The following is a 25,819-nucleotide window of genomic DNA, read 5'->3' on the forward strand; positions in this document are numbered from 1 at the left end:
GAGAACGTAATAAGGATACTCCTTGAGTATAATGGAGTATTTCTCCAAAAAAAGCTTGAAACAGTTTTGGAGCACAATATTTAATCTTGTGGCTTTTTTGTGACCTTTACAGAAGAAGGACAAGTGAAGGTTGATCATGCCTTCTACATATGCATGAACCAGAGGGGCAAGACACTCAGCAGTAAAATATGCGAAGATAGCCACCATAATTTCATAGTTTAATAGGGGTGTGTGCCTGATAGAGGATTGGGTGGCGATCAGTGCAAACTAATCAAGGATACAAACTGAAAATGGAATGGCAGGGGCAGAGGAAGAAGACAGAGCTGTCCCATCAGAGAAAACAACTGAAGTGATTATGGAAGCAGACAGGGGAAGAAGAACAATAGCAAACACTGGAAGCTACCACTCTTGTCTCTCGACTTCTCACCCTTAACAATAAAAGCAAGAGAAAAAGGGAAAACAAAATAAGAAAACTGTGGGCAAAGGGAGAAACAGGACAGAACAAAGCCCATATCCCTTCTCACTCCTTGTAAAAGAAGCAAGCGACAAAACAAAAAGTGGTGTGAGGTAAAGGAGAAAAATATGTAAAGAAAAAGCATAAGAATATAATTAAATGCAAATTAAGTTTCCAAAAACAGGTGTCACTAAATACTAAAACGTTTATCTATAAGTAAATTACAACATTATACTTATGAAACATATTTCTTTATATTCTTACATACCACTTTTGCCTTTGATACTTTATGACAGACAATTTGCTGCTGTCGTGGCATACATATTTTTAAGCGGTCTATTAAAAAGGCTTCAACCAATGAGATAATGTTGTTTAGTTTACATTTGAGAAAATAATCATGGTTAATGAATTTGGCATCTTCTCTCCAAATACTTCATTCATACTTGTGATCTGTTAGACCCTTTTATTCAATAAAATACAGCACCTGGAATTTAAAAAAAGAGAGCCCATTTTTTTTACATATATGACTAGTTTATTATGGTTTTGCTTCATTTGCATACAAAAACGTAAAACAGTTAAAACAACTATTTCAACTACCCTTGCCTCCTGGCGGAATGCGTGCTTGTAATGGAAGGACTGAACGCAGTGATTGTAGATGTTATAGATGGATTTTAAAGGTTCTTTTTGCAAATGTTATCAATTCAGACCTAGTGAAAACGGAACCAGAACTTTGATCTTGCAAAGACAGTGAGTGCATGGAGCCAAGCACAGGTCAATCTAAATTGAATCTGGACTGTGCTCAATCGTATATCTGGACTGATGTGACTAACTCCACAAGCTACAACATTACATCAGTGATCTCAATAGCCATCTCGTTGGCTCCATAGCATGGAGATGTTCTGTGGTCTGTAACACTGTCTACATGCAGAGGTGAGGTGCCCAGTATCTGCAGATGCTGATAAAGTCCACTAGAGGAAGTGACCTCACGAGAAAGTGAACTCTCTGGATCCTCTTCAATCTTACAAGTCCTGCATTGTGTGCTGGCCACCCTTAGACTGGTACCTCCTATCTCAGAAAGGTTGTTTGCCAACAGGTCTCACAGACCTTCAAATGGAGGAAAGTCAAGACTTTGCCAACTGCAGCATCTCCTCAGGATCTACAATCTTCTCTCTTGGTTTCCCAACTTCCTTTCCTCGTGACATTTCCACAGAATTAATCTTCTCCCAGTCAGAGAATGAGACGGGTTGGATCCCTGTGGAGAGATGGGCACATTCAGATACAGAAAAGCACCAATGCCAGCCACACATCATCAACAACATATTTTAAACATATATGATGAGCAACATTGGGCGAGAGAGTCGAAATAATGAAGAACAAATGATTGCAGGCTATAGGGTAAAGAAACAGTACAGAAACATGGGCACCACAGGTAAAAGTGAGCATACATGGTCAAACTCAGAAATGCAAATTGGGCCACACTAAAATGAGACCAATAGGGGCACCATCAGCATAATGCTGACATGGTGTGAGAAGGCAGACATGAAGAGACATTTCTAACGGCATACAGTAACACTTACTTGAGTACTTATAAAGAAAGGAGCAGGTTCCCTTACACTGCTCATCCCCACCCCCAGACACAGGGCAGTGTGAGACCACAAACCTCTGTCTTGCAGGATGGACTTCGTGGAAGCTGAGCCAGGCTTGGGATGCGAGGCGTTCAGCACGCCAGAGCTCAGATCTTCAATGACAGACTGTGCTGTGTCAAAGCTGTCGTTCATGGTCGTTATTATAACTCCTATGGGTCCTCTCTTTACCCAGCCACTGCAATAGAGACCTGTAAAGGAAGGACAGTATAAGAAAATCTGGTTTATTTCCTCCTCTTCGAAATCTCTAAGATATAGGTTCCACAAAACACACCCCAAGAGAAAGCTCAACTGTTTAGCACCTATACTTTTGTTTTCACTAGCTATCTGCCAAAGCTGTCCCTCTGCAGACACTCAAGGCTGCTCACCTTTCTGAAGCCTAACAACTGGGGTGTACACGCCTTAATTAAGTATGAAAGGTCGAAGGTGGCAGGAAAAAAGAAAGTGGGAAAAGGTAATGTATCTTGAATGCAGTCAGTGGCACACCCAATGGTGGCTGGTGACATTTTTAAGTGGCGAGGCGAAAAACTTTGTGATGAGCGTCCGGTGGCGAGCGATCATAGCTCCGCGAGAGAGAACATTTTGAAAAAAGAGTGGGCAAATGGTGCAATTTTCTAGCATATTTGGGCAGGCAAGAAGGTTAAAAAAAACTATTTTGAAAGTGTAGGCATGACATCAATAAAGAGATTTCATATAATGACATAGGTAGATCCTTACTCAGTATAACCACAGAACTTCATAACAGACTTTGAGATGACAATGCCAAGTAACTCATAGATTTCTTTATTTCTTGATATACCTACAAATGATTTGTAACATGAAGTTTGAAGAGAAAGGCTTGAGGACGTGTTGATACCTGCTAATAAACTGTACAAATAGTTCAAAATATGCCTGCAGTTAAGGAAAAACAAATGGTCAATATGTTAATGGCAGTGCACAATGCTACCGCACTATCCTTTAGAAACATATTTGTGTCAGTGTGCCCCTAATGCACCACCAGCTACATACTACACTCTTACTATTTTCATGCTGAATGGTTGTTGGAGTTTGCAAATTTGCAACTTTATTTGTGCACTGTTTCGTGCTACCCTTGTATTTTTCACATTCCCTAAGACTTCAGTCCGGCACGCAACATTGATGACAGCACCCCCATTCTAAAAAACACCACTAGGAGAGAATACAGCCCGGTGCCATCAATAGAATCTGCTACCAGGCAGGCCCTGTGCTTTTGTTAGTTTATGTCCTGACAATCTCACTGGTTTACTGAAAGCAGGCAGTAAAATTCAGGCCCTTTATTATGTAGGCTGCATGTAAGCCATTTTCCAGGCCATAAAGATAGCACACAGGGCTGAAGTCAGGGCTCAGGAGGAGTCAGGAGGGAGGGCTGTAAATGCTTGAAGGCTCCCTTCACGCTTGCATGTAAATCAAATTTTTGACAATATTACATCAGTAAAACAGTTGTTTTATCGATCTTCCTATAGAGACGGAGGGCATCGTGACCTGGAGCTGCAATTGGTACAAGCAGTTTGGGATGATATATGTCACTTGAACAAGCTAAATATCAGCGTTGTACAGCACTCTTTGTTGTGCAGCATGCTCAAACCAAAAGCGTAAAATATGTCAGAAACTTTACACAGGACACTTTCAACTATATTTATTTCCTTATTGACCAGCAGCACTACGGTAACAGTGGGCTCAAGACTAACCCTGGGCAATGAACTCCGCTCCGCTACCAGAGTTTGCGGAGATTTGTTAACTACGCATTCCATTAAAAACACGGAATTCAGGCAAAAACTCAGTTCCTCCACGTAGCAGAGTCAGCTACTAAACTGCACCCACAAATGCTTTGATAACTTTACATGCTAAAAAGCATAAAACCAATTCACAAAAGTGGACTTTGAAAATGAAAAATATCAGGCAATGAGAGAGGTGATTATTTTGAGGTCCCAAGCAGATGCCTTGAACACAAAGAGCATATCATGCTAAACGATTCAGTGGTGGTTCCATCCTCTTAGGACCACCCCAAGCACAGTTATGGGCAAAAATACAATCCCAACAAAAGGCCTTACAAAGCATTATGGCACAAGATTAGCAGTGGGCAGTGAATATTATAGTATCCAATATCAAAATAATCCTACAAAGAGCTGAAGTTCAACTAGTAGTTACTAGGTGTCCCTCAGGAGTCAAATGCAAAAGCATTGAAATTATTACATCAAGCTGCAGTTCAACTAGTCGGTGCTACGTGTCCCTCAAGTCAAATGCTTTTGCATTTGACTCATGAGGGACACCTATTAACGACTAGTGGAACTGCAACTTCATGAAAGGGTTTAAATGCTTTTGCATTTGACTCATGAGGGACACCTAGTGGGGGGCGTGGCTTAGGAGCCGATGGGACAGGCTGCGTGAGCACTTAGCTCCGCGCCCGATCCCCCAAACTTCTCCTGTTATTGACGCCTCTCGGTCCCCCAAACGGAGCCACTGGAGCGGGAAACGACCCGGAGCGGGGGGGGGGGGGCACTGAGATTTGCCTGAAAACAGACAATAAAGGGTCCCGCTGGCTGCCGGATTGAACGGGGGTGCCGACCGCCAGAAAACTCAAGATCCCTGGTGTCGCCTCCGGCCGGAGCTGGCACTAATCACCTTGATTGGGGGCGAAGAGCGGCGGCCGGGGACACGTTGAGTAGAGGAGGGCTGGGGCCCCCGAGGACGATTGCTGCGGCTGCGGTGGCGCTGCTGGGCGGTGCGGCGCCCTGGGCGGAGGAGAGGGGGCGATCCGAGCCCTGAAGTCACGGGACGATCGGAGCTGGAGATCCGGCCTCCCGAGATCGCGGTGGGTCTTGAGAAACGCCGGGACTGGGCGACAAAGAGCCTAACCCGCGCCTCACGTGCCCGCACTGGACTGCCCCTACGAGGGGAGCCTTGGGGGAGAAAAGGCAAGCAAAGCGGAGCCCACCCGCGTCGGCCGCAGCCGAGCCCCCACCATGGTGAAGCACTCGCAGAGCCCGCCCGAGTGGCATAAGTGGCCCGTTGGCCGAAAGTGAGCCTATGCGCAAGGCAGCGGACAGAAAGTGTGTAAAGCGGAGCCCACCCGCTGTGAATTGAAAACTTTGCCCCCAACGGCGCAATACCGTCACTGGAGCCGACAACTACACCCCCAAAGTGAAACAAGGCCAGTGGAGCCCACCCGGGGCCTGCCGCCAGCGTCCCCTGCCCCCGCCGCGCAGCGTGTGGCTGAGGCTGCTGCGGCGGCAGGGTGAGTGATCCTCGCTGGGTAGCGCTGAGCGCCCGATTGACAAGTGGCCCTGGCGGGAGCCCACCCCGCATCTGCCGGACAAAGGGGTGGCCGCGCGGTACGGCCGGTAAGGAACCCCTGCGGTGCTGGCGATCCACCCCCACCCCGCGCGGCACAGGAGCTGTGTGAGGTTGCCGCAGGCGAGGGGGGGAGAGAACGAAAGGAAAACTGTCCGGATAGAGTCTCCCCCGCCTGAGCCGGTGGACAACGCGAGGTGGATGTTCTCTGTGGGGGGGACAGCTGCCGCGGCTGGGGCCTGCCTGCAGACAGGGAGCTGAGGGAGACTGGGGCCTTCCCCCCCGCTTTCTGTCCCTCCCGGATCGCCGACGCGAGAAAGCGAGCTGGGGACAAGATCGCCCTGGAGGGCACTGGAGGCTGGCGGAGGAGCTGCATAGGTCGGCTATGAGGGGTCCCGGGCTTGGACTGACTGAGCTGTGATGATTGGGCTAACGGAGCCCTACCCATGAGGAGTGACGGGGGCGAAGACGCTGGTAGAGGCCCGGCAGCACGCGGTGGGAGGCATAATGCCCGGAGGTGGGACCACGGGAGGACTACTGCAAGGCCACTGAGGGAACTCTAGGCCTCTGAGTGAATACGACATCGCGGCGACGGGCGGCAAACCTGGGTTTGGGGCCGCCCCTCCCTTTTTTGCTGTATGATTGCAGCGAATTGGAATCACCCCAACCTGGGGTACTGAGAGAGGAGCCTTGCGAGGGCGGTGGCGAGCTGGGAGGGCTAGCACTCTAAATGGTGAAATCTACAGGTCCACGTATAGCCTGAACTGAACGGCTCGCTGGGGCTGGGCTGCTTCCTGAGCGGCGTGACTTCGGAGAGGGGCAGCCCTTAGGGACTGTGAGAAGTGAGAGAGGAGCGGCCCAATAGAACTGATTGGAAGGCGTGGGTGCATTGCAACACAGGACTGAAGTGCATCACCGGTCGCGGTCATGGGCAAGCCTCAGGGACGAAAGGAAGGAGACCCACTGCCATCGGTTGCCAAATCTCCGCCACAGGAGAATAGGGGTGAGCAGGAACTGCCACAGAACTCAGGGATTCAACTACAACTTGATAGAATATTGACGGCTATAGCGGACACTCGAGCTGCCCTCCAGCAGGACATTGCGCAGGTCGCAACGGGACTGGGTCTGCTGCGAGCGGACCACTCAAAACTTGCTGACCGAGTGAAGCAGACTGAAACTACACTTCAAGAGATTGGTCCTGCACAGACCGCACTAACTGCGTCAATGGCGGGCGTCCTGGATCGTCTCATGGTGCTAGAGCGGCGGGCTGAGGATGCGGAAGGCAGGAATAGACGCAATAACATCCGCGTGGTGGGTCTGCCAGAGAAAATTGAGGGATCGGACATGGTGGCCTACTTAGAGACTTGGCTTCCAACTGTTGCGGCCCCTGAAGGGCTATCGAACTTCTATACCCTGGAGCGGGCGCATCGAGTCCTGGCTAGGCCACAGTTGCAGGGGCGCCCTCCGCGACCGGTGGTGGCGCGGTTACTACACTTTAGGGACCGCAACTTGCTTCTACAGAGGGCCCGTAGCGATGGCCCCTTTCAGGTGGACAACAGTAATGTCACTCTCTTTCCGGACTACTCGTTCGATACGCAGTGGCATGTCCTTCCAAACTGTGAAGAAGGACTTGCGCGCAGAAGGGATCCAATAGTCCCTATTCTTCCCAGCCAAGTTGCGCATAGTACTGGATGGAAAGACCCATTTTTATGATACGCCGGAGGAGGCCTGGAATTGGCTGGAGACTTACAGAGCGGGAAAGGATGGCCAGGAAGCAGATGCACGGGAACTGGCTGGTGACTCTCAACCTTGCAGATCACAACGTTTGCGACGCCGGAGGCGGGGCCTGCCGAAGCCATCGACCTCGCAGACGGCCATAGAGGGCAAGGGTGCCCTGGAAGCGGTGGCGGAAATCTCCGGAGAACTGCTTAAGACCACACCAGAAGCATCTGAACTTGGCAGTGATAAGGGCCAATCGGGGGGGAGTCCTCGGTGTCGGCCCATCAGAGACTGCCAACGGTCACCCCTGGAATGGCAGATGGACTGCTGGATGAGTAGATATTGGGCTATCTGTGGGGACGGGGGTTCTGCCTTGGAATGCTGTGCTGAAGCCATTGTCTTGTGCTGACTGGGGGTTGTAGTGGTGAATTGGAAAGGAGGGGTGCTGAGACCCTGAATCGAGAGTGACTGGGGTTGGGGTGGCGGCAGGGTTTGCGGGGGATTCCGGGGGGACCTGGGGAGCATTGCTTCTTGGGGGATCTGGGGAGCGGCCATCGGTGGTGTTATTGGAACTACTGCAGGTCGTATCCTAGGGTCTATCCAACCCCCACCGGATGGTACTATTTAGTTCGCCTTAATTTTGCATGGGGCGTGCAGTTGGGGTAGTTTGGATGGGATTCACTATGTTGGTGCCTGTTCTTGGGGGGTGGGTGATGTATTAGGTGGGGTGAGAAAGTTTGGGGTTGGATCTGGTTTGTTAGGGGGAAATTGCCTGCTGAGGAGCTTAACTGAGGAAACAGTACTATCAAGTGTTGTGTATTTGTATAATGGTGACACTGCCTGGCAGCTGGGGGGGGGGGGGGGGGCTGCCTTGGGCGTTTTTTTGCATTACTGTTACGGGCTCGTCTCCTGATGTGAAATGTATATCCTGGAATGTTCGGGGATTGCACTCCATGCAGCGTAGATATAAGGTACATTCCTATCTGGTCCGTAGGGGCGCGCAGGTGGCTTTCTTGCAAGAGGGGGACGCACAAAACATGTTGGCAAACAGGAGTTGTTAGGTACACCTAAACCCATCACAATTTAGGTATCCTACCATTTCTACCCCTTTTTTAGCTTTACCACCTAGGAGCCGGAATAAAGTTTTTGCAACTCACTAGGCAGGTAATTTTAACTTATCACATGAACTCCACTCCTTCACATCACATTCCTTGCACCACACATAGTCCTTTGTAAGTGCTCCTACGTAATTCCGCAAGTCGCAGCACGCCCCAGTCCGTAGAGGGCTGGGATGGCCCCTATGATGAAGCATGTCAACGTGGGGCAACCCTGCTGAGTGAGGGGACACCTAAAAAGAGGAATATATTTTTCCCTTTTTTTCTTTCTTGGAACTATTGACACTATTCCAACACCATTGTGTGTTTTGGGAATAAAGTCATAGACTACGGCTGGGTTCTTGATCTCTGTCCTCAGAGATCTTGTGTGACTTATTAATACTTGGAGGGTGAGCCCTAGCCTTTCTCCCTCTACCTCCCTTTTTGTTAATGTAATTATATGCAGCGTGCAGCTGTGGGAGATTTTTACTTAAATTCTAAACAGATAAAATTAGTAAAAACTTTTCTTTCACTCTTCCAGCACACACTCTTGTAGCACACACTATTGCAAGCACACCCTCACACTCACAAATATCATCATGACAGAAGTTACAGGCCTCACATTCAGCGAGGCTGATGTAGACCAAATAATAGCTTCCATGCTTCCACTCACTGGCAGTGCGAATAGGGATACTAGCGAGGCCAGCCAACGTTGGGATGAGGTTACTGAACTCAAACGGAACCTTGTCAAAACAATTATACATGGAATCATGATGAGCGAGTACCTAAGGGCAAACTCAGCTCCACGGGGTTTAATTGTGAAAAATGAACCTTTCATCTTCCAAAATGACTTAGCCTTCAAAAAAGACTGGTCCCTAATCAGTTGGCACTGCACACGGGATTGGCTGGTCTTAATTGTAAAGACGGCTACCCGCTTAGCAGAGGATATGAAAATAGAAATTCAAGATCTGGAGGTGAAATTAAAAACTTTCCAGACACCAGCTGAGCTCAAGAAGAGACTAGATGAACTTAATAAAAGAATGAGTGAATTTGAAATCTCGCTAAAAGACACCAAATACGTGAAATTTTACAAAGACAGAAAAGCGTTCTCTCATGAGAAGGTCTATCCTTATATCAAAGAAGACTATGTCCCCTCGGGAAGAAATGCTGGCTACAACACAGACAGCGGGGGTTCAGATACAGGCTCTGACTCATCAGACTCCAACTATAACCGCAATCAGCCTAGGACAAGACAATCTAGAGGTGGTAGGATGAGAAACAGAGGAGGCTATGGGTGGCCACCTTTTGCAGGACCACCACCACCCCCCCAATTTTACTATGGCCCGCCACAATTCCAACATCCTTATCCGCAACAACCTTTCCCATACTGGGACAATACTCAGTCAGTAGGAAATCAACAGCCGTCTTTTTTACCGAGAGGCAACAGGCCGGGAAGAGGCAAGACAAGAGGTCAGCAGGTACAATGGGCACAGCCCCTAGAAACCGGCCGAGCTCATACACGAAGCCAAGGCCCAGTGAGTGCTCCATCAACGAGCAACCAGTAAGTTTGGTGGTAAACCTTTCAGATAAAATCCTGACAAAGGATCAGACAAGTGTGTTGGAGAAGGGCCTGGGATTTGTCCCAACGGCTACTTTGGACAAGTTCAAATTGTGTTGCGAATTAAAGGAATTTATTCGCACTATTAAATTGCAAGTATTTTTTAAAGACAGACCATCACCTGGAGGGGACACAAGCGATACTGGATTGAAGCGAAAATCCACGTTTACCCCCCCTGCAGCGAGTTTGCCAGTTGAGCTCCTTGCATTCGAGAAAGCGGTTCTCAAAGATGTAACCGACTTAGATCCCAGTTTATCGAATACTTTCCATAACACTAGTAGACTAGAGAAAGAGGCAATACAACAGCTATCAAATGACACCAGCCTCACAATAAAACCCGCCGACAAAGGTGGTGCTACAGTGGTACTCAACACAAAGAACTACGATCGTGAGTGCATCCGCCTGCTGGCAGATCAAAGAAACTATGAGCCCCAAGCGGGTGACCCAACTGAAAGGATAAGAGTTGTGATCGCCAGCATGATAGAGGAATCCCTTATCAATGACTGGCTTTCTAAGAAGGAAGTGGATTTCCTGGAAAACAAGAACCCCAGAGTACCCTACTTTTATACGATCCCAAAAATTCATAAAAGGATGGAAAACCCCCCGGGAAGACCCATAGTCTCTGGGATAGGGTCTATCCTAGAGCCCCTTTCCAAGTTCGCGGATGCGTTCTTGAGACCTCTTGTGCAAAAGACAGAGATATACCTACAAGATACTAAGGCAGTGCTGTGTCTATTAAAAGATCTGGACTTCAATCCCACCACTCAGATTTTGGTGGGTCTCGATGTAGAAAGTCTATATACACGAGCCTGCCTCACAAAGAAACTCTTGAAATTCTTGAGGAAGTGCTCTTTTAGAGCACTTGGCAATACAAGACACCCAGGCATGTGGTACTTGAGTGTTGTCGCCTGGCACTCACGGAGAATTTTTTCCTGTTCAAAGATACCCTGTACCGCCAAAGACATGGGACAAGCATGGGCAGCACATTAGCGCCGGGTGTGGCAGGCCTCTATGTACACCAGCTAGAGAAGAAGAAGATTCTGACTCATGACAACCCACACTCAGGCCACATACATGTGTGGAAGCGCTATATTGACGACGTGCTACTAATCTGGGAGGGTGATGTAAGTGAAATTGAACTATTTCTAAATTGGCTAAACCAGCAGGACCCCTTCCTTAAGTTCACGTCCACCCAGAGCAGATCAGAACTGGTTTTCCTAGACCTAAATATAAGAGCAGATAATGGGAAACTTGTAACCACCACACATTTTAAACCCACGGCTAGGAATTGCTTGCTAAAATTCGAAAGCTTTCACACAAGAAAAATTGAAAGAAGATCTGCCATTTGGGCAGTTCTTGCGCCTAAGGCGGAATTGTACAGAGAAATGTGATTACGAGAAACAAGCTAAGGATCTTAGCAAGAGACTGCAGCAAAGAAACTACCCCTCACACATAGTCTCGAAAGCAAAGAAGAGAGCGTCCAATAACAACCGGGAGGCTCTCCTGGAACCTAAGACTATCCCTGTACCAAGTAGCGACAGCGATAGGAGACCGATCTGTATCACCACTTATAATGTGGCTTCTGATAAAGTATCAAAGATTGTGAAAAAACATTGGAGGACCCTCAACAGCGGGGGCCTAGATTTGGCGTTACCTATGTTCAGCCACCGAAAAGGTAGAAACCTAAAAGACCTGTTGGTACATACCAGGCCAAGAGAAAAGGTGGGACAAGTACGTCTTCTACATCCATTGCCAGTTGGTCACTATCTATGCACTGACTGTAGTGTTTGCCACTTAACAATGGCAACGAAGAAAGTGACATTCAACAATGGGGTCACCTGGGACATAAGATCATACTCCAGTGGTAATACAAAAGGCGTGGTTTACATGATCACGTGTGCGTGCAATCTGCACTATATTGGAATGACGACAAGAAAGGTCTGCACACGCATGATAGAACACCGCAGCAGCTTTAGGTGCAAACATTCTAACACCAAAATGACCACACATTTCTTAGAAAAGGGACATACCACAAACAACTTCAACTGGGTGGTCCTTGAGACTCTACAGCCACAATATGACCTAGAAAAGAAACTACTGGAAAAAGAGCAACGCTGGGTCTTCTAGCTTAGGTCTCATGTCTTGGGTCTAAATGATGACATACCATGGGGGCAACTGACATAGACAACCATTCAGACAGCAGGTTCCCACAAACATGAAATGAGAAAAGAGTGCACAGACCTTAGTCTAGGGGTACTGGGATACTGGCCGAAGAAGATGTGTTGTAACACTACTATATATTCACCCATCCACTCACCCATCCATTCAGATATGCATGAAGGATAAACAACAACTACTATCACTAGTGGCACCTAACTCAAGTATTTGAAAACACCATAGGGTCTGAATAACACTGTGTTAATACCCTACTAATGAACTACAAGAATTTATAAAAACGAGTCATACATCGTTTTTTAACCAAAAAAAAAAAAAAGGGGAGATATTCATAATATACCAACTGTTAATATGAGATTGAGTAATTAATCCTTTTCAAAAATGAGACCCCTCTCCTGTGTAAAAATAGTTTTTAATAGTGGAACATCCTAGGGTACACACAAGATGGCGCCCGCTCCTATGGATAGTAATTAGCATATATCAGGAATTAGGTCCAATTTTATACAATTGCCCAGAGACTTTTACTTTTGTGAGCCCATAGTGTGCGAATCTGGTAATACTGTCTTCTCGAAAACGAGGCCCCTATGAGTTAAATATTGTAAAAAACTGTACCAGAATCACGGAATACACCCAAGATGGCGCCCGTGAAGCACGCGACCATCGCGTGTACACGCGCTACTCTTTCTATTCTCACACCAGGAAGCAGGATATATGAGCAAGAACCGCCCTCGGTCCACTAACATTCGGACCGGAGGAGTTTGCCTAGGCGAGACCGATTGTGGTATCCCGGCAGCAAGTAAGTGTATTGTGTAGCGTCCTTGGAGGCACAGACAATGGGATAATCTCCTAGTTCTCTTACCAGCCTTTGGGAAATATCTAGGATAACAGCTAAGGCTAACAAAAACCATTCTTCTATTTTTCTCAGATCTACCAGGATATTGTACCCCTACCGATTCCATGGGGCACAGTTAAGCCTTTTTCATGTATGTAAAAATGTTTTTTTGTGTGAGCGTAGTCACATAGTATGTTTGTGTTATGTGTGTGTTCACTGTGTGCTCAAGAGGTGCTTAACCACGTTTTTATTCCTGAAAAAACGTTTTCACATCAATGGGCCACATTAAATACAGTCAATATTTACAAAGGTCCATGCAATATGTGTGTCGTGTGAAATTACAAGGGGAACTTGATACCCCGTAACTATCACTATTGTTTTCCTTTTATCTTACAGGACCACGTGATTAAGTTTGGTTGCGTAGGTACCAGATGCATGCCTCATTTATTTGTAGCATTGAATTAATTATTATCAGTTTGTGTTTAATAGCTTATTAGGCTTTAAATAAGGAGTGGCGAACACAGGGCTGGTCCCTGTGTAGCCCTGAGGAAGTGCTAGGGGGACGCACGAAACATGTTGGCAGACAGGAGTTGTTAGGTACACCTAAACCCATCACAATTTAGGTATCCTACCATTTTTACCCCTTTTTTAGTTTTACCACCTAGGAGCCGGAATAAAGTTTTTGCAACTCACTAGGCAGGTAATTTTAACTTATCACATGAACTCCACTCCTTCACATCACATTCCTTGCACCACACATAGTCCTTTGTAAGTGCTCCTACGTAATTCCGCAAGTCGCAGCACGCCCCAGTCCGTAGAAGGCTGGGATGGCCCCTATGATGAAGCATGTCACCGTGGGGCAACCCTGGTGAGTGAGGGGACACCTAAACAGAGGAATATATGTTTCCCTTTTTTTCTTTCTTTGAACTATTGACACTTTCCAACACCATTGTGTGTTTTGGGAATAAAGTCATAGACTACGCCTGGGTTCTTGATCTCTTTCCTCAGAGATCTTGTGTGATTTCTTGCAAGAGACACATCTGACTAAATCTGAGGGGCTCGCTCTGCAGCGTAGGTGGCGCGGACAGCTTTACTACACCACTTACTCAGCCTTTGCATGGGGGCACTGATCTGGATTAGGGCGGGGGTCCCATTTCAAATGTTAGATCAACTGATAGATCCTGATGGCCGCTATGTTGCGGTTAGGGGCCGCCTTTATGGACATGAGGTGACTGTCTATGCTCCTAATGTAGAACAGGCGTCCTTCTTGGAGACTTTGTCTTCTGTCCTCGCCGATTATTTCACGATACCGGTATTGATGGGGGGAGACTTTAACTCAGTTGTTGATGTAGCCATGGACAGGTCCCATCCTCCACTACCCACGGCCCGATTAATAAGCTGGCTGGGGTTCGGGTCCACTGGCAGGAAAATTGGGGACTTCTTGACATTTGGCGAGCGCAGCATCCGACTGATAGGGATTATTCCTACTATTCGGCCTTGCATGACCTACATGTTCGATTGGACGCCATTTTGTGTAGTTCCGGTCTGGCATCACTGGTGGCCAGCAGTGAGTATTTAACACGCACCATATGGGACCACAATCCGCTATTGGTGAACTTCTGTTGGATGGTGGAGCCCCCCAGGATCCCTCACTGGAGGTTGCGCCCCGAGATGCTGGAGGATCAAGTCTTTCGTGCAGAGCTGAGGAATGGGGTGGAACTCTACTTTGCGGAGAATGCGGGCACTGCTACGACAGTGGCCCTAGAGTGGGACGCCTTCAAAGTGGTGGTCCGCGGGATCTGTATCGCCAAGTGGGTAGGAGTTAGGAAGCTGCTTCTGCAGGAAATCGAGACGGCTGAGTTGGCCCTACGCGACGCTGAGAGGGCTCATTCGGATGGCTCTGGGACACGTGACGAGGTTCTGTCCCGGAAGGAGGCGGTAGCGGCGGGGGTAGAGCGGCTACGGTGCTTTGACTACAAGGCTTTCATGGCTCGCGCGCACGCGGAGTGGGACAAGGTGGGCACATTATTGGCCTGGCTTGCTGACCCTGCCTCTCGGTGCGTGCCTATTCTGGTGTTGGCCTCCCCCTCGGGACGGCTGGAATATGGGCAACATCATATCAATGATCAATTTCGATCCTTTTACGTGAGTCTCTACACCAGCCAGCTGCAGACTGGCGAGGTGGATACTCAAGAATTCCTGGAGGGCTTGGAATTACCCGCAATCGAAGAGGAAGAGGCAGAGGCTCTTGGACAAGATATTACATTGGCTGAGATTCGCTGCGCCATTAAGCAATTAGCGTGCAACAAAACGCCTGGCACCGATGGTTTGCCCATCGAATTCTATCTGACATATATTGACCTCCTGGCTCCCAGATTATTGGTGATGTACCAGGAGGCTAAGAAGACGGGGATATTACCTACTAGGTAGGCCATCATTGTACCGCTCCTCAAGCCAGGGAAGCCGCCGACTGACCCAGCTGCATATAGGCCTCTCTCTTGGCTCACTACTGACTATAAAATACTGAGCCGTGTGCTTGCCACCAGGCTCCTTTCATTAATGACACGGCTGGTGCATTTAGACCAAGCTGGCTTTATCCCGACATGCAATACGGCCAGTAGCATACGTAGATTGATAGGAATCTTAGACGGAGGTTTGTGGAAGGGAGAGGCAAGCAATGGTGCTTTCGGTCGACATTGCTAAGGCATTTGACAGCCTGGAATGGCCCTATCTGTTTTCAGTTATGACGACATTGGGGCTTGGCGCCGGATATGTCCGCTGGACTGAAATCTTGTATTCATCGGCAACGGCAACAGCTGGAGTCCACTGTTTCCTCTTCCTACCCGGTGGGGCGGGGCACTAGGCAGGGCTGCCCACTTTTCCCCGCTGCTGTTTGCTCTTGCGATACAGCCATTGGCAGCGCGTGCTAGAATGGGAGAGGCATACCGGGGCCTTCAGCTCAGAGGTCGTGAGCAGTATATCTCGCTCTATGCGGACGACCTCCTAATGTTCCTGGAAGATGCGGGGGACGCCCTGGATGGGGCGCGCAATCTCCTTGACCGTTTCAGGGACATCTCGGGCCTACGGGTTAACCGGGCAAAGACCTGTGTTTTCCCAGTGTCTAGTACATGCGACCCGCCAGTGTTAGCGCCCGACCTGGCGTGGGAGCCAAGATGCCTTCCTTATTTAGGAACACAGGAGGATCTTCTCAAGGGCCACATTGGGAGAGCGATGAGGGGCTTGAGGAGTAGCATGCGGTTTTGGGGGACCCTGCCATTGTCGGTGGCGGGTCGCGTCGCGCTCCTGAAGATGGTGCCGCTTCCTCGTATTTTATATTTCTTCCGGACCTTACCGATACGAATACCGGCTGCTTTCTTTCGACAACTCCGCTCAGCGGTGGGTAGCTTCATTTGGGGTGCGGGACGGTGCAGAGTAGCGCTGGATACACTGATGCGGCTGCGAGCTGAGGAAGGCCTTGCTACTCCAGATTGTGAATGATACTATCTGGCTGCGCAATTCCAGGTTCTCACTCAGGCGATAGCGCTGGAGTTCAGAGGACCAGAAGGGGGACTGTGCCAGAAGTGCCGAGGCATGTTCTGTCCTTTGTGATCCTGCAGCAGCGATTGAGGACTGCCGAATTATCGATGGTGGAGGGCACCCTAAGACATTGTTGGAAACGGTTCCACAGCAGAATTGGGGTGCAGCGTCCTTACACACCCGAGATACCATTGGGCTTGTGCACGGTGCTACCACATGGTGGCGATTGGTCCGGCCTGGCGGAATGGGAGGAGTTGGGCCTGCAGATGGTGGGTGACTTGTATGCAGACGGCGTACTGTTGCCCTATAGAGCGTTACAGGAGACCTTCGATCTTCCACGTGGTCACTTCCTGATGCATGCGGCCTTGATTGCAGCCCTACAAAAACATTGGGGTGCTGGCCTCTCAGAACCACCGATGAGCGGAGCGTGTCAATACGTGGTGATGGCAGCGGGTACGTATAAAGCAGTTACCTGTCTATATAAACGAATGTTAGGGGAAGGGCTTAGCCCGTTACAAAAATTGCAGGAGCAATGGGCGACGAACTTAAACAAAGCTATCCCGGACGCGGCCTTGTCACAGATACTTAAAAGACCATGGAAGAGTACCAGGAACGCCAGGTTCCAGTTGATTCACTTCTTTGTGCTGCAAAGGGCATATCTCACGCCAGCTAAAATTAATCAGTATTTTCGAATCGATACTGCGGTATGCCCCCGTTGCCAGTTTCAGGGTGCGGACCTGAACCATATGTTGTGGGACTGTCCTCAGCTGGGAACATACTGGAAGGAGGTAACCAGGTCGCTCTGTAGGGTAACAGCGCGGCAGATTGATATGGATAAAGGGGTGTGCTATTACACTGGTTCCCGCACACTAGTAAAAACAAGATAACTAGCAAGTTTTTCGACTTGGGTCTCATTCTGGCTAAAAGAGAAATTACGTCACATTGGAAGGCAGCAGCTGGCCCTAGCTATGTTAGATGGAAGGCAGCGCTACTTATGTGGGCGGGCAGCGAGAGCTCAGTTAGAATGCAACAAGCCCATAGATCCCATAGTGATAAGGCACTGGAGGCGGCGAGGGCGTGGGAGGCCTTGGTGGCGGAGCTCTGGATGCTGGACGTGAATATTGACTCGGAATCCGGACCATCGGTGGGGGAGGAGCAGGTACAGGCGGCTTCCTATGGACTGGGGGAGATTAGCACAGTGGGAGGTCCCCGAACCACGGGAGGTAACGATGACTTAGTATAGTGGATGAGATGGCCTGTAAGCATATCACACACGAGGGTAGTACCTTGATACCACTTCTTATCTAGATAACAGCGCCAGCGGTGGGGGGATTGGGAGTTGATAGATATTGAGGGGGGCCACATATAGGGCATTGATTAAGGACTTAGAGCCCTGAGCTCAGACGTGACACTATGTTGATCGAGGGGGCTTGACATTGCAGCGCTAGATTTGGAATAGGGATTATATGCTTTATTAATTGTTGAACATTTGTCGAGTCTGATCGCAACACGAAATGTGGGGTTCTTTGTATTTGTAATGGTCCCTTCTCATGTCTTGTTTATGTTTTAAAAAAATAAAAAGATTTAAAAAAAAAAAAATGAGGGACACCTAGTAACGACTAGTGGAACTGCAGCTTGATGTAATGATTACAATGCTTTGGCATTTGCCCATAACTGTGCTTGGGGTGGTCCGAAGAGGATGGGACCACCACCGAATCGTTCAGCAAGATGTGCTCTTTGTTTTCAAGGCAACTGCTTGGTTCTCTCCCTAGGTTAGGAAGGATCCCAAAATCCTCACCTCTATCACTGCTTGCTAAATTTTCACTTTCGTGAAATGACTATATGCATTTTAGCATGTAAAGACAGAGATACTTGTTATTTTACCAAAGGTATATGAGGATTCTGTTTTATTAATTGGGAGTCCAACGGAGCAAAGTTGCGGAATCGGAACTCACTGAGTTTTTACTCAACTTCGTGGAATTCCGCGTAGTAGTACTCCGCCAACTATGCCCACCCCTACTCAAGACACAGTGTGGTGCAGTGGTGCTATCATAGCAGGCGCCGGTTGAATGACAAATAGGCCTGGCGGCGACTAGAAAAACAAGCTGAAAAATGCACCCAGGACATGCAGCCGATAGCACTGCCGAAGGAGTACATAGGTTTGAGACGTGCAGCTCCTTTCGATTACAAGCCACGTGACATAACAGAGTCAGCAATTTGCATTTAAACTTTAAAATCCCACAAAACATACCGCCACTTATAGGAAGATGGGACCAAGAGATGGCAGCCATGTATGTCGCTTTCTATGTCAATGTTGTGTTGACACAAATCAGGACATATGCATAGCTCAGCAGTGAGTAATGATATCTATTCAAGAAACAAACATTGCCCTCTGCTGGTGTTATACAGAAGGTGAAAAACCATTGTGACGAGATTTCAAAGTCACAAACCGAGACAGACTTTTCTTAATGTCAGTTGACCCTCAACAATTATGCATGTAGTGCCTAGAACTGCCAAGACATGTGTAAAATATGGAGGAATAAAACAAGAGGGCAGACACAACTGTGCGTTGTTTTTGAGACGTGAAGCTGATCTGGTTTACCTTGACAGCATTTAAGTCACAAACAACCTTCAGGACGCCATTACAGGGTCTATCAGCAAATCTCTTGCCACACACCTACTTCCTCTATGGACCAACTTGGTCAATGCTTCTCTTCAACTGGGCCTATTTCTAGAATGACTTAAAGTGGGTCAAGACTCTCCTCTCTTGAAAAACAATCTCTCGACCTAGAGAACATGAACAACTACCGCCCAGTCTCCACACTTCCATTTTTAGGCAAAGTTCGAAAATTGCATTGCTTCCTAGCTCACTTACCACATTCAAACAAACAACCTCCTATACTCTCTCCAATCAGGTTTCCACCAGGGTCACAGTACAGAAATGGAAATCCTACAAATAGTTGATGACTCCCTTAGAATCCTCGACTATGGGGATTCCTGCCTCCAGGACTTTTCTGCTGTATTTGACACGTTCATCCATCTGGGCCTCTTTCCCACTCTTGAACAACTGTGGACGCACAGTCCTCAATTGGTTCTCCTCTTACCTAACCAACAGTTCCCAAACTGTAAAAATAGGCAGCTCGTTCCAGAGACCAGTCAATGTACACACAAGGGTCCCTCAAGGCTCGATCTTCTCCCCAACCCTCATTAACCAGTATATAGAACCACTATGTGTGAATCTCAAAAACACTGGGATGCTCTTCCACCTCTATGTTGACGACACTGAAATATACAGGAAAATCTCCTCACCTGAAGACCTTGCCCTCCTTTCTTTCACACTCCGAAAGATTCAAAACTGGATGTCTAACTGTTAGAACTGGGATTTCTGGTTGGCTAAGGCTTGCGCCAAAGCCAGGCAGAAACCACCACTCTAGTCAGGGTAAGGGAGTTACACGCCAAAGATAACCCCTGCTCACCTCCTTGGTAGCTTGGCACGAGCAGTCAGGCTTATCCCGGAGGCAATGTGTAAAGCATTTGCGCACGCACACAGCAACAACATCCCAGGCACACAACAAAAGGAACTCCACACAAGGTTATATAAAATAGGCTTTGTATTCTCATAACATATTAGAATAGTAAACACATAACATACACTGTGCCAACTGGCACGGGCAATATTCACAAGGGATTATTTACACAGGACAGGGCCACGTGGGCCACTGTCAGGATCAACACTTAGCAGAAATTGGTACAAGTAAAAATAGATCATAAACCTAAAACCAGTAGCCACTGTTAATCACTGTACTCCACCTCAACCTGTAACATAACTTTACATTATGCACAATCACATCAGGCGCAAATTACATCCTGCGCCAAACCTCACTTGCATAAACACATTATGCAATCTCCTCAAAATTCTAAACACATTAGACCCTACCTCCTAAGTATAACTCACATTTAGGGGCGTAAATCACACATTGAAGTACAATTTCACTAACACAAACCTAAATAGGTAAAATAACGTCATAAGCCTAAACCATATCTAGAGGTATCAAACACAGGGTGCATAAAGCATACTAAATGCATTACATTGCCTAGCACCACAAATACTTCAGCACATAAATCACATTAGGGCCTTGTGCCCTATCCATCTACCAGTCCCCTGGGCAACTGGCCATCTCCAAAAAGGGGCTCAAATGCCCTTTGTCCAGAATGTCATGGCGCGCTGCCAATGCAGCGCCAGTCAGGGGTGCGCAATCTGCGCAAACCTAAACGTTGCAGCTGCCCACTACTTGCTGGGCAGCTGAGACCCATCCCATGGGGCCTAAACGCTGCAGCTGGCAATAAGTGCTGCACAGCTGTGTAAGGCCTGGCACCTCTGTGCCACCTCTGGCCGTCTCAGGGGGTCTCTCCTGAATTGCGCCTCACGGTGGAGCCATCTGGCTCTGGAAAACAAACATGGGGAGCGTTGGAGTGACCTAGGCTCTAGGAACAAATATGTGAAGGCTGGAGCCACATGGGGCACTGTGAATAAAGATGTACCGCAAAGAGCCACCTGGCTCTAACAATAATCTGCCCAATCGTTGGAACCATCTTGCTCTAAAGATAATCATATGCCCCCAAGGTCGGAGCGCGCTGGATCAGGGGGGACACGGGCCCCTGAGAACCCCACTGGGCCCTTTAACTAAACCTGCATCAAACATGGGAGCCCTCTAGGCTCTGGAAAATAATGGAGGTGGGGTAGCCACCTAGACTCCTAAAACAAACATGCCCCCTGCCGTCTCGCCAGCGGGGCCGCCCAGGCGCCGACAATGCCTCAGGACTTGCTACCGGCACTCGAGGAGACAGGGTAGGCTCCCGTCCTCCTCGCACGCAGCCCAGCTTCCTCCTTTTCGTCCGGCCGCACTTCCGCTTCAGTCCTGCGGCCCCGCCCACAACCAGGCGGGCCGCGGGCGGCGGCAATCTAGCCAAATGAGGGGTAGGTATTAAGCACAAAGTCGCGGGGTGGCAGCCGCAATGATCAACAACATAAAGCAGGGTGGGCTCCTGCCAAGACTCCCATAAGCGGGGCACCCGCTCGATCCCGGCAGTGGAGCGATGCGGAGCAGACATGCTCCTACTCAGCTGGGCAAATCAAAAGCGCTCCTCCTTGCAATCAGAGCGCTGTACTGTAGGGAAAACAGAGCACTCCCAGGGCACTAAACAACAGAGCACCCTCTTGGCTGGGCAAAGGAGACAGCAAGGCAAATGGTCCAAAATGGCCCTGGAGCATCAAGATGGAGCACAACAGCTCCCAGCAAAGAAAGGTCCTCCAGGCATCCAGGGGCTGGGCAGTGCCCAGGGAGGCAAGCCTTCCCATGGGCCCCAGCAGCAGCATGCCCCTGGTAGATTCGAGTACAGAACAAGAACCAAAACATGGGGTCACAGACCCTCTTTTATACACGGAAATCCTTTGTCTACAAAGGTGCAGGCAAGGGGCGAACCAGATGCAACTGGTTCTGGAGCACTTTGTTTTGCTCAGCCCCTCTCCCTATTCACAGGACAGGCCATGGACATCAGACACACCACAGGGGGTGGAGCCAGCATTGTGGAGGGAAGGCCTAGCCCTATTCAGGTCCCAGGTGCAACTCCTCCCTGCCATCAACATGCATATCTCCCCATTCACCACCGGGCAGACCCATCCTGACTCCTGGAGCCAGGCACACCAGCCAGCTCCAGCCAATCACAAGTCAGACAGTCAATTCACATTCACTGCACAGACATGCCAACTTCTAAAAGTGGCACTTCTGCACTAGTCACATTAAATCGGCGCACACCATCGCGCAGCATTTAATCTCACGAGTTTGCACATACCAAACTCGCCCCTGCACTCCCCACACATCAGGAACTACCATGGACACACATATCCCCATGCATTCCTATGGGAGGGCAGGCCACTCTCACCACACATACACAGAGAGTGCACGCACTTTACACTGGACCACAGTGAAAAAGTGCGCAGAGGTCTAAAATCGCCAACACCAGGTTACAGAAAAAGGCTAGGAAAATGCAAAAAGTTTCGGGGTGAACCTGCCAAAAGGGCCAAGTCCAACACTAACCATTGTCTAAAACTCAACCCAACTAAAACAGAATTTCTATTGATATCACCTCTGAAATAAAAAAACAACAGTACAGGAATGATGGCCAACTTTCCCGTACTGGATGGCTGCTTTGCCATTGTCCTGAGTGCTAGATCCCTTGGTATCACCCTTGACAATCATCTACACCTCCACAGTCACATCAAAGCCATGGCCAGAAGCGCACAACACCAACTCAGGCACCTGTGGGGCGACAACTGATCCCAGAACAAGATCTCAAAACTGGGGCACACTCATCTCCAGACTAGATTCCGGAATTGCCCTTCTCTCAGGCATTCCCAAAGTTCATTTAGGCATACTGAGAGCAACACTATATGCAGCAGCACGCTTTGTATGCGGTCTCAAGAAATGTGACCACATTTCCCCAGCCCTGCAAAGCCTCCAATTGCTTTCTATTGAAGAAGGGCTTGATTCAAGACCACCTACATTACCCACAGAGAGCTGCACTCCTCTTCAGCTCCTATCTTTGTGAGAAACTGAAAATCTAGGGAGCAAATATGGGTTCCAGGAATGCCCAAACCCTGCCCCTGGAGCGCCTCCATCTTCAGTTGAGATTGGTACATGAGCCAGTCATTCTTTGATATTGCCACAAGAATCTGGAACTGCTTACCTCCCTCTCTTTGCCTTACAACCTGCATAGCCACCTTCAAAAAGGACCTCAAGTTCCTACTATTTTACAGACCCCAGGGTTAGTCACCCTCGATCATACCCCAGTACTCTATCCAGGAGGCAAACTACCTTCACTGTGTGTCCCCACCATCTTAATCGATGCTTGAACAATGTACCTCCCTTGTCCAACGGCTGCATTTGTCCTGGCCGCAGCTACCAATGCAAATGTCTGATAGTAATTTTTATAACTGTAACTTGTTGTACCCTGATATCATGCTACTGTCGTAAAGTGGTCTGATGCCTCGGGCTATGTCCGTTCTATATAAAATTGTAAAAATAAAATAAATTATATATATATATATATATATATATATATATATATATATATATATATATATATATATATATATATATTATACTTTAATAACTACAGGTGTATGTAAGCGTTAGCAATAAACTAATTATAGCATACAAGGATATTGGGTGAATTCAATTTGGATTTGGTCATGGTACTCTTAGACCAAAGGCTGCAATGTTTTAGGGTGTGCAGCTGCATGCGGCAAGTGGGGCCTCTTGCAGTGATGCTGCTTGGTAGGTATAAGAATTCTGACCATATGTCACCAGCTGGTCTTCCACTTTGCCCTTTCTGTGCTATTTTTTTTCCATAAAGCTGAGGGTGCAGATATCACACACTTGTCCTTTCATGGAAGTGTATGTAATTTCATAGACCGAATTCAAATTATACAGTTCATAAATAAATAAATGAACCCAGAATGAGCAGAGTTCTTGGCGTAGGGGGTTCAGCAGCCACATTACACACATGGAGATGCAAAACCGCATGTTGACTACTGTTAGACCTGGCATCAGTAGTGTGGGTTTTCCCAGTATTTTTGCCGTTACCACCTGTGGTTTTGCTGTGTGTTGGACTTCGTTTTGCTGGTATAGATGCTTTGGGCACTTTGCCACTGCTGTTTAGTGGCAAAGTGCAAGTGCTCCCTTGTCAATTGTTGATGTGGATTGGTAATTCCATGGTTGTCATATTTGAATTACTAGTCAGTCCCTAGTACAGTGCACTGTGTGTGCCCAGGGTTTGTAAATCAAATGCTGCTAGTGGGCCTGCAGCAGTGGTTGTGCCACCCACATAAGCAGCCTGTAAATGTAACTCAGGCCAGCCACTGCAGAGCCTGTGTGCTATTTGGTACTGCCATGTCGACCTGGCCAGTGCACCCACTTGGCAGGCCCTAACCATCCCTTTTCTTGCAAGTTAGTCACCCTTAAGGTAGGCCCAAAGTACACCTGTGGGCAGGGTGCAGTGTATGTGAAAGGTAGGACATGCCCTGATGTGTGTGGCATGTCCTGATAGTGAAATACTGCCAATTTAGTTTTTCACTATTGTAAGGTTATAGATCCCCATAGGATAGAATGGGGAGTTTGCTCATAACATCTTATGAGCATTCCTGCTCATGGGAACAAGATAGGAAAATAAAGTTTGATATGCCTGAACTAAGAATGTTAAAATGCATCTTTTAGTGAGGGTAATTTTTACATTCTGAATTTGAAAAAAACACTTTTCTTGCCTAACCATCCAGTGTGCCACTGCTAGTTTGTGTATTGACTGTCTGGCTTTGGAGTGACAGGAGCTAGGGATGTGCATTCTGTTCTGACAGCCACTTGGGGGATTGAGGTATGTCATGTCTTTCCAGGGTGAGTCAGGGCTGGGCTAAATAGACCTGGGCAGCATTCAGAGTAAGGGAGGGGATTTCTTTTGCACCTGAATGGGCCTGGTTTGTCAAGGACAATGCTATCTCCACCACCTGCCAGAAAGCTGCACCGGAGAGGACAGAACTGGCTTTGGCTGAGAAAAGAGCTTCTCTGCACTAGAGAACGAAGAGAGGGGCCCATACCCCAGACTTTTAGATCACTTCTGGGAATCAAGTGGAACCTTTGCAAAGGAGAAGAGCTGGAGAAACTGAGGAGGAATACTGCCCCTGTGCTATTTGCTGTCTGGGGTTGGCCTGCAGTGTCTACCTTCTGCCAAGGAAAGGAAAAAAGGACTTTGCTGTTGCTGTGTCCCCTGCTAGAGGAAGGTCTCCAAGGGCTTCAAACTGAGCTTGCCTCCTGTGCTGATGTCTCAGGGACACAATGTCTTCACCACCAGCTCCCCTGAAATCCCTTGCTGGGAGTTCTGACCTGCTAGGGGGTGCCTGCTGTTTTTTGGACTTCTGGAGGCTGTTTGCTGCTAGGAACTGGAAAAGTAATGCAACTTTGAGAAGTGTGACGCATCTGCACCTGTTTCTGACGCATCACCGAAGAAATTGTCGCACCGCGACCGTCCGTGATCACCACACCGATTCAGATGTAAGGCCTGTTGTGCGGCTGCAAGAACCCATGCATCGTCCCGGATTGTCGCATTGCGTTGAGGCGCCAGGTCTGTCGCATCTTTGGTGGACGCAGTAAGAAACCAACGCGTCACAGCCCATGCAGTAAGAAACCAAAACATCACCGTCTCTCCGGGAAGGAACAGATGCATCGCCTCCTCTGACCAGCAGTAAGGAACTGAGGCATCACCTCCCCCAAAGCAAGGCACCGATGCATCACCTTCCCTGAGTGTTAGGAACCGACACATCACCTTTCCTGTTAACCTTTTTGTGTGTGTGCGCAATGCATCCAAGGTACTTTGTGTGAAATGTGT

The 25,819-nt window shown here is 48.3% G+C and overlaps 1 protein-coding gene across 1 annotated transcript in view; it reads right to left on the reverse strand.

The window, feature by feature from the left end:
* Positions 1–963: 963 nt before the first annotated feature.
* FDXR (ferredoxin reductase) overlaps positions 964–25,819 on the reverse strand; it is a 414,311-nt gene continuing 389,455 nt past the window's right edge. The window contains exons 11-12 of the mRNA XM_078654476.1: positions 2,115–2,288; positions 964–1,706 (exon numbers count right to left, since the gene is read on the reverse strand). Of these exons, the coding sequence (XP_078510602.1) occupies positions 1,576–1,706; positions 2,115–2,288 (305 nt within the window). The 3' untranslated portion in view covers positions 964–1,575. The remainder of the gene's footprint in view (positions 1,707–2,114; positions 2,289–25,819) is intronic.

The sequence above is a fragment of the Lissotriton helveticus genome, chromosome 7 (assembly GCF_964261635.1).
Source record: "Lissotriton helveticus chromosome 7, aLisHel1.1, whole genome shotgun sequence".
Classification (NCBI taxonomy): domain Eukaryota; kingdom Metazoa; phylum Chordata; class Amphibia; order Caudata; family Salamandridae; genus Lissotriton; species Lissotriton helveticus.